Source organism: Gossypium hirsutum, chromosome D07 (genome assembly GCF_007990345.1).
Source record: "Gossypium hirsutum isolate 1008001.06 chromosome D07, Gossypium_hirsutum_v2.1, whole genome shotgun sequence".
NCBI classification, from domain to species: domain Eukaryota; kingdom Viridiplantae; phylum Streptophyta; class Magnoliopsida; order Malvales; family Malvaceae; genus Gossypium; species Gossypium hirsutum.
Genome location: NC_053443.1, coordinates 57,064,756 through 57,078,087, shown reverse-complemented (window position 1 = coordinate 57,078,087; position 13,332 = coordinate 57,064,756). Strand labels below are relative to the sequence as shown.

Below are 13,332 nucleotides of genomic sequence, written 5' to 3'. Positions count from 1 at the left end.
AATGATTTGAAGCAAGGATTAAATCATAAAGAAGTGAAAAGTAATGAGGATAAATCATAAATACTCAAAACTTAAGGATTCAAAGTGAAAAGTGGAAAAAGTTCAAGGACTAAAGTTGTAATTTTTCCAAATGTGTGAATGGTGAAATTGTAAATATTAAAAAGTGTCAAGGGCAAAATAGTCATTTTGCAAGAAAGATAAAATTACTAAAATGCCCTTGAGTGTATGGATGAATCATGACCATTGGATTTACTTGAAGATTAAGGAAAGGGTATGGACCCTTGGATTATAATTATAATGTTGGTGATATTTTATTATTATTTAATTATTATTTTAGATAATATTTTATTAAGACATTTTATTATTTTAATTAATATATATGACAATTATAAAAAATAAAAGTACGAAGAAAGTTCTTCGTACTTTCAAAAAGCTCCCAACGTCCATGAAAGGGATAAGAAAAAAAAATTGTACTTTATACAATTTAGTCTTTTTCCATTAAATTCATCAAGATTTATTTAAGTTTATCTCTAGCTACTTACTAAACTTTTGAAGTTCACGCATTAGTTTTTTAAAACACATAAGTTTGGACTTATCAAGAAGTCATGGTATTGGCCTGGGAGCATCACATCATCCATCGAGATGCTAAGGTTGTAATTCAAGTGTTCAAGTACCATTTGTATTGAATTATTGGCATGTACACAAAAACTTAGATTACTAAAGCAATTGTAAAGTTAAATGATGAACTTGAGCCTTTTTCGCGTTTCTTTAAACAAATATGTATCTTTTGTTTTGGATGTGTTCGTGCTAAGTTTTCAAGCTTAAGTGAAATTAAGTTCTGATTTATAGTTACATGATTTATGTTGGAATGATAAGCTGATGTTTGAGATATGTTTTAGAGTGATTTTTAAGTGTTTTGGGTGAACTCAGTGTGTTACGCCGTGTCCATGAAGTTGCAACGTCATGACCTCGGTGCCCAACGTCACAACTTCTCTTTTCTCACGTTGCGACCTCATTAAATCAGTCAATCACGTCATGATATCAAATGCTCCACGTCGCTACATCATGCATGTTTCAGCACTACACTATTTTAAGTAGCTTTGACCTTCCGAAGCTCGTTTTGAGTTCTGGTCACCTCCATTCACTCTGAATCAATCCTAAATGATTTTAAATTATTTTGAAAACTTTAAATCTTGTCTAAAACATATTTTAATTATTTTATAAAAATGTTTTAAACTATCAATTCTTAAATAAATCTAAGATTTCTTACTTGTACATGCTTTGGTAGCATCAGTACACATCCGTATTTTGAAACGGGTTGAGGGGTGTTACACATGTACTAATTCGATCTAGGGTTTATTGCTATAAATAACACAATGCTCAATTAAAATTTTTTTTATTATTTATTTTTCACTCTCCTTTATATCACCTTTAGAAGAAGCACATGGCATGACAGAGAGCTTAAGCCATAGTTAACTCCTTCAAGTTGGAATGGTAGGAGGTGTATGATCGAGCAGGGAGCTTCGACCTCCATAGACTTCTTTAGGATGCCTTAGGATGAGGCACATTACCAGGAACGGAGCTTGGGCCGTCATTGACTCCTCTAGGTCATCTTGGGATGAGGCATATGACTCTAAGACATATTGGGATAAAGAACACGACTGGACAAGGAGCTTCTATCTATGTGGTCTCCTTTAAAATGTCTTAGGAGGAGGCACATTATCAAGTAGAGAGCTTAGGTCTCTGTAGACTTCTCTAAAATGTCTTGGGGTGAGGCACATGATTGGGCAAGGAACTTGGCCTTTGTGGATTCCTCCAAGATGATCTTACATGAATAAACACTAGTTAGTTTACATCAGAACATCTTTTTCTAAAGCATACTCCAACGATGAAGTCAACTTGACTCCAATAAGCATACTTGAAAATTTTATCTTGGAGTGAGATTTAGTTGTAAGGAACTTCTCTGTTCTCTTAACTCATTCACTAAAGGGACTCGTGATGTGTCTCCAAATGGCATCTATACAGAATTTGAAGCGTTAAGTGGCACCACGTAGCACATCCCTATCAACTACCTATGTGGCTGCCCTTCAACTACATTGTCCATCATGCACAATTGTTGCACCTGATTGAAACCCTAAAAGGCCTTTTTAGACCTACACCACATCTAATTTCGATTTCTCTAAGCTACCCTTCCGCAACACTCAACATGGTTAGATTTCTGGGTTTTTAAATTTTACATTGATATTGGGCTTCGGCCTAATATGGATGACCTTTCTACATTTTGAGCTAAGCGTTTTACTAATATAGGCCCAAGATTTCAGTCTCAAATAGATTAATATTATTTTAAAAAAAAATTTCATTGCTATATAAAAGCTTTTCAGTTTCAAAAATCTCTTCATTCCTTCAAATTAGCAAAAATGGCGGGAATTGATCCACCGAAAAATCTCCTCTCTCTAATCCGAGATTTCGCTTCTGAGAAATCTCAAGGAGGTAATCATTTTCTTTCCATTTATCTTATATGTTTCTGTTTGTTTCGTGAGAAAAATGCTGGAAATAAAATGAGAACAGAATTGAAATTTCCGGTCGAATCGAAGCTTTTTTTCACTCTTAAATTCTCTTTTCAAAGTAGACGATGATTTTGACTTGATATGTTCGGAATTTGACACGTATAGAGAGAAGAGTCGTTGGCTTGAAGAAGCAAATCGAAGAGCTCCGATCAGAGCTTGAAGCAGCTAACTCTGAGCTTGAAGAAGCGAAACGTTTAAAAGAAACAACTGAGCAAGAGCTTAAAGGCTTCGAAGTTGAATTAGCTTTGAACGAAGCTTCGATTCAAGCTCTAGAGGTTCTTGTTTGTCGCTTTATTTTTAAACTTTTATCTATTTTAAAACTTCCCTTTTTTATTTTTCAAATTACTAGCAGGCCAGGATTGCTTTGATTCAAGATGAAGTATCCAACGTTGGATCTGAAATTGAGGAGCTTAAGGTACTAAATCGACTTTGTTATTTTGATTTGTTATATCTGAAATAAATAAATAAATGTATTGTTTCTATACTTAATTAAATAAATAATTTTATTTATAAATTTTGCATGGATTATTTGAAGAATAAAGAAGCAACATCAAGGTAAAGAGATCATTTTTTTAGTTCTTTTAGCTTCTGAAAGAATAAGAATTGCTGATCCTGTTTCTTGTCAATTCTTTGCAGAGATGAGTTTATTTGCCAGATGCTTGAGTTCAATACTAAGATAAGGTTCGGTATAAATCATCTGAAACCTTTAATAAGTTATGATTATATTCTTCTCTTCATAGATATGCTGTAGCTATGATCGAGGTATTCCATGTATAGATCATCAGTAATTATGACTGTATTTATTTCTTACCATGGACTAGTATGTAGTTGTAGTTGAAAATGCCAATATGCTCATGAAATAGGTTTACCTTTTCATCTGGTATGGAAAAGAGATCAATGGAGCGCTAAAACAAGGATGGGGAGAGCCTAATAACAAAAATTTTAGTTGGGGGATTTAGAGCGTTGTTATTATAAATTGTTCATTCTTTATACCGATATTTAAGGATATTATACTTGCTTTCTTACTCCTTAAAGATGATTTATTTATGAGATGCTAAATACTTGTTACTCAGGAAATTCCAAGAGACAATAGCTTCTGGTTCTGAGAACAAGAATATTATTGGCGATGCAACAGGTTATAGCCTTTAAATTCATCCTGTTTTTTCCTCTCCCTTGTTTTCTGGACTATCTTAAAAGGTTTTCCTTTATCATTTTTTCCCATCTATACTGATCTTATTAAGGGCATCAGATTTGTTTTACCTCCATTTAGTAAAATATAAATCATATCAGTTCATGACCATGTGGCGTTAATTTGAACAGGTTGATTTTCCCTTTATAATGATGAGCTTTTATGTTTATTTTACAAAACTATAACTCTATGCTTCTTATTGCATGACCTATTTCAAGTCAATACCCAAAATCTTGTTTTATATTAGTAGTATATCAAAGATACCCATGGCTTCTTTAAGGCAGTTAAGCTTAAGCAAAATTTTGTGAAAGCTGTGTCAAACTATAAGTTCCTTATATGGATTGGTTATCTTGGCAATTCACCAACAATAGAGTGGCTGTGTTTTAGATGTAAAATTGTCATATGAACGTAAAACTACATGTTCATTGCGGGATTGCTACAAAACGAGTAGCGTGTCTCAAATTTTAACTGATCTCTCCAGCTTCTGACCTCTTTATTTTTCTCCCTGTCTTCTTTCCATGGTAGAAAAGATTGAGTAAACGTTTTCTTTTTTCCTTTTATTTCCTTTTCCCCAGAAGAGGATCATAAATTCGTAAAGGAGGCCACTGAAATTACTTCAATAAATATTAAGGATCAGTTTACCCATGTTGTTTCTCAAATAGCTAATGAGGAGGAAGAATACCTTGCTGAACAGAATATCCAAAAGCAGGTAACTAGTCTTTGGCGAACTAGAAATAGCAGTAATAAGATGCACTGTAAAAAATTTAGATGCTTTTAACTTAGTTGCTGAAATTATGGGAATCTTAGTTAAAGGTATCTGCCAAAGTTTTACTAAAAAGTATGGTCTGAAAACCATGCAGCTTCAGCTGGAATTTATTGACATTGAAAGGAAGGTGTATCTGATGGATGTCATAACGCGAGAAGCAAAAGCTTTAGAGAACTTGACAAGATATCCTAATCAAATTTGAATATGGAACTACGTATTGAAGTGTCATCAACTAAACGTTAAGTCTTGATACAAAAGAAGTATGATGTGAAAGTGAAAATGCCATGTGCATGTTTTGCAATAAATCATACATTAGCATTTCTCTACGTGTGACTAACGCATCTAAATACAGATAGGATTTTTTTTTTTTTTGAACATGAAAGACAGATTGAGTTGAGTGCTTCAGATGTCAGCAAACTATACTGCTTTCCTTACTAATTAATTCTCTGTTTCATTATCAGGAAAATAACTGGAAAGAAAAAGAAATTCTTGAAACTGATAACTTTTAGAAGTTGAAATCTTTTATTTATTTTTTACATTAGCTTAGGCTTAAGAGTCCAGTAGAATATTCATCTTTGGATCTTTCCATTGCTGGAAATATAGATTTTATAAATCTAAATACAAGCAAGGTTAGGCGAAGTATATATTTGAATATTTATGCTGGTTTTAAAATCTTTTTCATTAACATCTTCTGTGGATGAAAACTATTACTTGCAAATACCTCCTTGACTGGAAACAGGCAGGCTTCTGAACTGAACACGACGTGTGCTTCCTTCAGTGAAGAGTTGCAGAAGAGGTGTATATGTCCCAGTTGTCAATCAGTTAATGTGGAGAAATTGGATCGAATTCTTCAAGCAAATGATGCAAATTGATCTGATGTAAGTCTTTGACATGCCAACATTGCAACCATGGTGTTGATATTTCTGAATTTTACTTGCACACAAAGTTTTGGACTAAACATTTATGATAAAGTCAAGATAAGGGATGAAGACATGGTATCTGCTATTCGTTAGTGCACAAGGTGCGAAAGATTATGCCATTTTTTAACTCATTTTTACATGAAAAAATTTCATATATAACTATTTCAGCTACTTATTGACAAAATCTGAGAATGATTGCAATGTTCGAACCTTTAATATTCTCTTTCAAAAATCTCTCATTTTACTGAATAAGAGGTTTGATGTGTCGCAGTTCTTATTCAATGTTCAATTCATTAGGAACTTCTCTTTGCATTTATAGTATTATAAGCACTAGGTTACATCTCTACATCCAACTCACAGCCAATTCATATAACCATGTCTGACAAAAAGTAAGAGATGAAAGAAGATTACGAAATAATGATGCCTCCTCAAAGCCGACCTACAGTAAAACAATTTAGCTGATGGCCAGCTGAATCTAATTTAATAATTTGTATCTACTTGCATATGTGTTGAAGATGATTCTGTATCCTTTACAATCAAAGATAGTAATGTAGGTTTGCCTTCTTCATTGTTTATGCTTGGTCCCTGCAATGAAAACACTATCTATCATGCCATGATGTTATATGCAGATTTGCCAAACTTAATTCAAAACTTACTGAAGTATGCATGCATTAGCGTTACTATGTAGGAAGACATAGAATGTCATTCTATGGTAAGAATGAGGAGAACTTACAATCTGTTCTGGAGGCATAATATTATGAAAATTGGTTTCCTTGTCTAGAAATCTTGAATTGGTGGATTTCATGACTTCTATCTGTGTTGAGAATTGGGCAGAGACAGGCCGATGATCAGAAAACTTACTTTCACTGCGAAAGTAAGATAAAAGTTTCACTCCTTTTCCATACCACAGAATTCTATCACACCTGCGACCAGACACATACATCGATCATGCTAGTAAGCTTATCATAAATCCAGGTCTCATATATTATGTTACAAGAACTCTTCATTTTTCTTAACTATTCATGTCCAGCACCTATGTCTAGCAGGCATTCTTTCGACATATTCAGACGTATATGAAAAAACTTGGAAATAGCTTATATATGGTGACTATGTGCCTGATTGTCTATTGTAGTAGTGATAAGAAATCAATTCTGTAACAGGTAGTTGATTGCAAAACACATACCATGCTGGAGTCCTTTGTTTCTCTCCTGATCTGTTGGGAAGGCCACCCGAGTAACGATTGCAATTTGATGAAGAATACTTGTATGTTGGTGCAAATTTGATGTTCCCCTCTCTCCAACCTTCAAACACTCCTCCGTCTTCTTGTTCCTTTCGAAGCTGATCGAAACCCTGCAGTGCTTTCCAGTCTTGCTTCTTTATCAGATCCCTAGCTAAATTGTCTTCCAAGTCTAGCCTATAGTTGAGATCTCCGAACCAGAATATCTGACTGTCTCCACAAGAATTATGATAATTGAATTAGGATTTTTCATTTAACTAATCTGCATAAAGTTTACATAATCACCTTTATATAACTGTTTTGCATTTTGAGCCAAAGTGTACTGTAAAAACCTTGTTGAAACTAGACAAAGAAATTGTATGAAACAAGCCATTGAAGTCTTGAAATTTTAGAATATGTTAGGTGTAGGACCAATTAACTACATACAAATGGAAATTTTCTTAAGACTGAAAGGTTATCAGATTATGTAAAAGTTAGGATTATTGCTATCCGTAATGATATTAAAGGTTAGCATTATTCATTGTTGTGATGAATAATGATCCTTTGTTGGAATGCAGAATAGTTTTGAGCTATGTTACCTGGACTGGACTCTTCTTTTTTCCCTAAAGTATTCATCCAACATCTGTGCCCAATACATACATTCAGACATGGTTTAGGAATATGATTCCCTAAATATATAAAGAACTTAGAACTAATGATCGCTAGAAGATTTAGATTACTAATTGCTACTGTATAAAAATTTTCTCCTCCATAGGCCAATATCTCTCGTTCTTTTTGTGAAAGAAGTGAAGAAAACTTATTAGCATTTTTAGGGGATGATTAATATGTTGAAAATTTTGGTTAACACAGGTATCTATTAGGGCCCAGTCTCAGTCATCCTTATATTTTTTGTTATATTTTTGTTTGCCTTGTTGAAGTACTTACTCGTGTCCAAAGATGGTGAGAGGATGTCGATTGTCATCATCTTTGGCTGATCGAGGAAAAGAAGTTCGCTTAAAAATCTCTGAAACTTGACGGTTCCTTCGACCTTCATCACCGTTCTTCTCACCTGAAGCCAAGTGAGCAGCAATGAAGCAAAAGCTGGTACCTTCAATTGACATACTAACAGACACTGAACCTTTGTTTCCCAAATAGCCCATGATTCCACAGGCCACGGAACTAACTTTCACATTTGAAACACAGTATTTCTTCAGCAATTCCTTCTTCATCCATACGCTGATAAAAACTCCAACCATTTTCTTGCTTGCCATTAGCTTGTATTTGCTGCCACCAAGAACTAGTTGCTGATGGTACTGAGTTATCCACCTCCCTCTCATCAGTGTGCTATCAATTACGCCACTGAAACTTGCTCTTCTTTCACAGTCAGGAACTTTGACATACTGATAATTGTCACTTGAGACTGGATTCAACATGGGAGTCAACCAAGGGCAACCAAAGTTTTCATTAAGTGTTTTTCCTATTAACAAGTTCCAATTTGTTGCTTCAGTCGGATCTTCAACTCCGATCACGGTTCGAGTTTTCAATGGTACGATCTCTTGAAATCTGAAGGTCAGCAATTTTTTATGTCAACTTAGTGAATTAACTCTTTCTTTTGATTATGAATAGGCTATAGCATTACATGATTCTTAATTTTTCTGACTTATTTCATACCCGAGAACATAGATATCAGCAGCATCCTGGGGTTTCAACCACTCTTCTAAATCAACAGCTAAACTTCCTACAGGAGATCTTCCAGCAACATTCCAAGTTCCCACAAAAATTCTGAAACACGAAGGAAAAGGTTAGCTAATTGATCTTCAACTCTGTCTCCTTTTTTTTTTCCTTAACTACATTAAGCCTGTAAAACTCACCTTAACTCATTGGTCGAAGTGCATGGATCCATTTCAAACGAACTAATGTAAACATCTTCCATGATATAATCACCTTCATCTTCTCCATCTGCAAGAAAAACATAGCATTTGAAACTCGAATCCAATAGGAAACTCCCAAAACTAATGATGAGTAAATAGAAATTACTTAAAAACCTGAAAGTCCATCCAGGTAGTTGTAAGGATCAGGTTGCTTGTGCTTCTGCTTGTTCTTGTGCTTCCTTTTGAACCATTTTCGAAATCTCCCAGAGCTTGACTTTGGGCTCATATCATCCATTATAACTCTTAAAGAAACCAAAGGCCATAAGAAAAAAGTAAATAAAACTACAAGAAAATGGGAAGAAATGTCAATTTAGGATAGAAATTAGAAGCTTTTTATCCAACTTCTTCAAGTACTTTTTTCCAGGTTTCATCAATCTCTATAATAGAACATTAAAAAGAAAGTAGTTATTTATTTTCCGTGTTAAATATCATTGGGTTCATCGCCTGGTAGCAAGGAGATGAGCTTGAAAGAAATTTAGAACAAGGAAACAACTTAATGAAGCTTAAACATTACATAAATCGATAATCCCAAGAGATTGAAGTTCACCAGTGAGGGACAAAGAAAAAGAAAAGTACAAAGAAAAGTCAAGGTTTGGAAGGACCACGATATCTTTGAGTATATGCTTGAATTATTTCCAATCTTAATAAAAATGGGACAGATCTATAGGATTTTTTTTTTTAGTTTAACTAGGTAATAGGTGGATAATATTAAACTTCTCTTTAATGTAAAAAAAAGTCAATAAATATTAAAATATAATTAGTAAATAAACAGACAACTAAATAAACTTTTTTTTCTTTGATAATTTGAGTTGTTAGGTGGTGGTGGTGGTCACGTATGTCGTGTAATTGTTACTCGACAAGGTTACTTCAAGTCCAACTCAAACCATCTAAGTTTAATAATGTTAATTATGTCTTTTATTAAAATAGTTGAAATTACTTCAGAATAATATTAATTTTGATAATTAAAATCAGAAACAAATAAATAAGAATAGGTCGTTTACTTTTTTTGAGGGAAAGCTTCATAATATGTCATATAATGGGATCCTCGTGTATCTAAGATTAGCTTCATTGAAAATTGATCCTTAAAAGAAAAAAGAGAATAGAACTGAAAACCAATCCTCCAATTTCTTTTTACAGCCGAAATGGGGAATTGGTGATTTTCTTTTTCTTTCTTTGCTTAGCTGAGCCTAGTGCTTTTTTGACTTTTCATAGTTCATTAAGATTGATTGACTATGAACAAAGAAAATATGATGTGATGCGTTGATGCTCGATCAACTCTTAAATTTGGCTTTTATTAATGTAAAGACCACGTTTATGCATCTAGCGTGTATTTAACAACAGCTTCCACACCCCCCCCCCCGCCCAAAAAAAAAAAATTTGTGTCTCCCTTAAAAGAAAAGAATTCGTGAAAGATAGTAAGTTTAATGGCGTAAAAAGTTCTTAAATTAAAATAAAAAAATAATTAAGTTTTTTTTATTCAATTAAGCACTTAAATTTTTAAAATGTATCAAAAATACCTTCAAACTTTTTTAAGAAAGGCAATTAAACCTTTATTTTTATAATTACTTAAAAGAACTTTCGGACTATTTATAAATATTTTAAAATAAAAAATAATATGAAAAAGAATTATTGAATAAAAACATACCTCCAATATATGAAATTTGAATTTATGTAATTATTTTTATTTAATATTTTTTAAGGTTGTTTTGATTTAGTATTGAGGGAGGGTATTTATAGATTAAAAAGAAGTTTCCAAAGAAAGTCAAATCTTGTAATAATTGCTATAAGGTTGAATGGCATTGAAAAGCCATCGTAATTTTATTTTTTTACAACAATTTGATATTCTTTTTACTTTTTTATTGTAATTAATCTTTCGTTCGTAGTTTGTGTTTAAAAAATTCTGCCTAAAGCTTAATCTAGCTTCTAGTGTTTGGAACATTCTAATATTAATAAAGTATTTTTGTGTTTTTAAATATGTTTTGTAATTAAAGTTGAAGGTTTTTTTTTTAAAGTTGTTTATAAGTGCAAACAACTATAAATATATATTTACAACTATTACATATCTAATAAGTTAGAACTAGATTAAACCTAACACAGATGGAGCTGTTTGCCGAATGGAACTTACGTTGGGATTGGGGGAGTGTTTGGAGATGCTAATGTTAATTGGCTCTGAGATTTCTCACGGTTACTAGGTAAGGAAGCAATTTTTAAGATAGAAACAAGAGCTATTTTGGAGGGGCTCCGTTTAGCAATGAAGAAGGGGATTCATCAATTAGAAGTTGAGAGTGATAATGTTCTTTTGATAGAAACGATTGTAGAGGGAGTTGCAGAGGATAATCAGTTAATGGAATTACGCAGGATTCATCAAATGGTGTGTCGAGGGTGGAAGGTTTGTTTTCGACATCTTCCAAGGACTCACAATGCAGTCGTTGATCATATGGGAAAGGTTATGGCGTCAAGATTTACTGAGATTCAAGTTTTTGAGTTTCCGCCCCATTCCATGCGAGACTTAGTTCAAAAGGATTATTTCAGATCTTCAAAGGCGAATGAGCCTATTTATTAGTTTTGCTTAATGTTGTCTTTATTATATCGAAAAAAATAGAACTAGAATTAACCCAATATAAAGCATAACAAATTGAAAACAAAAATATATGTCAAACTAGACTTAGAAAATTCAAATAGGATCCATATATTATGAGACTTAAATTAGAATAATCTTAGAGAAAACCCATATATATCATTTGTGCATGGCGAGACTCAAATATAGACTATGAAAGTTACGGGGCCTTAATCTTGTAAACACAACTAATGCATCATTGATAAAATGGCGAGCCTCAAATATAGACTATGAAAGTTTGAGGGCCTTAACCTTGTAAACACAACCAAGGCTTCATTGATAAAATTAAATTATATTTTACAAATCTTTTATAATGTGAAAAAGAGCACGCAAAATATTTACATTTAGAATGATTCAAACCTCGACTATCAAGATGTTAAGACTCCAATCATGTTAACACAAGCAAAATTAATTTATATTTTACAAATCTTTTAAAATAAATTTTATTTGTACACAATAAATTTTTTTTTAATCACAAACATGCTAATAAAGTCGTAATTAAAAGGAGGAATGTGACAGTCGTCTCAATCTTGTGATAAGAATACGATATGCTGCTAACAAACCCTTCAAAAGGGTAGATAGAAATTAATAGTTTGAGAAGAGGGAAGGTATATATTTAATAGATGTGGGGAAGGATTTGATATGGAATTTGCTTTTAGAACTTATATACATAAAGAATTAGGGACAGACATAAATAGCTTTCATAGGTTGCGACATTCTAACCAGAACCATATGGAGATTCTGCTCTTTGCAAATGTCTGTCTTTCTCATTTCATTATTATTGGGTCTGAGTCTTTACCTGCCATTTCACATTCCTACCAATTTTCCTTCTTTTTTTTTCCCTTAATTTCTCAAATTATTTTAGAATTTAAGCTGATATAAAAACGATTAGATTATTCTATTTAAGCTTTAGTGTATATCTTTAGTTGTTTAAATTCCTTCTTTATTTTCTGAAATTTTAGGAGATGTGTGCGTCTGGATGTTTTATAGGGAAAATCAATTTATATTTTTAATTTTTTACTTTTTAAAATTAAATTTAGTTTCTTTAGTAAAACGGAAAAGTATGGGATTTTATGTGGAATTACTTTTGTTACAAAGAAAAACCTGAGTTTGTACATGGAATTGAGTTATAAATGAATAATTTAATTCTTTGTAAATTTTTGAGAAAAATAAAAATAATTCTAAAAAATTAAATGAGTGACCAAAATGAAAACTTATCAAAATTGGGTTACTAAAATAAGTATATGTAATGACAAATTAATGGTGGGTGACTAAAATCATAAAACAAAAAAGAAAAATATGTAATGGCAGTGCTCAATATTCAAACTTTTTATTTTTTATGCCTAAAATAAAAATTTTAAAAAAGTTAGATGTAACCAAGTTTTTTAAAAAAATAATTCTGTGGTAGTTTTTGTTTTTAATTTCATTTTGTTTTTTAACTTTTAGTTTCGTTACGTTTACTTTTAAGTTTTTAATAATTTTTATTATGTATATACAAAATTTAATAATGCCAGCAAACCGACAGATGTATTGAAAATCATTTTATTTTGATATATATATATATATATTAAGTTTCATGGGTGAATTTGAATCCAAATTCATGGTTCCAAACCTAGTATAAAAATTGAAGCCATGGTTTATCAATCATTTTCACAACTATTACTAAATCAAAATTTTGTAGTTTGGATTGTAAATCATATATTGGAGGACATAAAAAAGAAAAAGAAAAAGAAAAAGAAAAAACTATGGGGTATGGCATTTTTTGAGATTGGGATTCAAACCCTTCAATTATATACTAGAATATAGCAACAAGATGTTATACATTTTTAGTAGTAAAGGCCACATGCCATATTAATAGACCCAAAGACTCTAAACAGCAGAATCCAAACTCGTGAGTTAGGACACTTGCGGTGTCCAATATCCAAACTTAAGAATAAGACACTATTATGCACTTCATGCTTCTAAGAAAACAATGTTTGCCCTCCACAGAGGATCAGACTCCTAGATATGAGGGACCAGAATATCTAGATACAAGATTGTCACGTATATAATAAAAATAATTACATGTTATTATTTACTACAATAAAATGTTAACCCAAATTATATATTAAGATTATGGTCCTAAA

The 13,332-nt window shown here is 32.2% G+C and overlaps 2 protein-coding genes and 1 long non-coding RNA gene across 5 annotated transcripts; 2 read left to right on the top strand and 1 right to left on the bottom strand.

The window, feature by feature from the left end:
• Positions 1-2,390: 2,390 nt before the first annotated feature.
• On the top strand, positions 2,391-7,195 carry LOC107960786 (cingulin). 2 transcript variants are annotated; one of them, XM_041098007.1, is made up of 10 exons: positions 2,391-2,490; positions 2,673-2,842; positions 2,920-2,982; positions 3,103-3,122; positions 3,204-3,248; positions 3,641-3,702; positions 4,332-4,465; positions 4,617-5,400; positions 6,277-6,396; positions 6,603-7,195. In XM_041098007.1, exons 1-8 carry the CDS (start codon positions 2,418-2,420, stop codon positions 4,722-4,724), a joined length of 675 nt encoding a protein of 224 aa, XP_040953941.1. In that variant the 5' UTR covers positions 2,391-2,417; the 3' UTR covers positions 4,725-5,400; positions 6,277-6,396; positions 6,603-7,195. The 2 variants fall into 2 exon arrangements, with proteins under 2 accessions (XP_040953941.1, XP_040953942.1); XM_041098008.1 differs by lacking the exon at positions 6,277-6,396.
• On the bottom strand, positions 5,736-9,343 carry LOC107958600 (type I inositol polyphosphate 5-phosphatase 1). 2 transcript variants are annotated; one of them, XM_016894416.2, is made up of 7 exons: positions 8,704-9,343; positions 8,530-8,617; positions 8,330-8,440; positions 7,604-8,221; positions 6,626-6,889; positions 6,176-6,365; positions 5,736-6,027 (listed from the first exon to the last, which is right to left on the bottom strand). In XM_016894416.2, exons 1-7 carry the CDS (start codon positions 8,822-8,824, stop codon positions 5,923-5,925), a joined length of 1,497 nt encoding a protein of 498 aa, XP_016749905.2. In that variant the 5' UTR covers positions 8,825-9,343; the 3' UTR covers positions 5,736-5,922. The 2 variants fall into 2 exon arrangements, with proteins under 2 accessions (XP_016749905.2, XP_016749906.2); XM_016894417.2 differs by having other exon boundaries at positions 8,696-8,823.
• Positions 8,088-11,360, top strand: LOC121219586 (uncharacterized). Its single transcript, XR_005916454.1, has 3 exons — positions 8,088-8,227; positions 8,342-8,459; positions 10,948-11,360. It is a non-coding gene; the product is annotated as an uncharacterized lncRNA (long non-coding RNA).
• Positions 11,361-13,332: the final 1,972 nt, after the last annotated feature.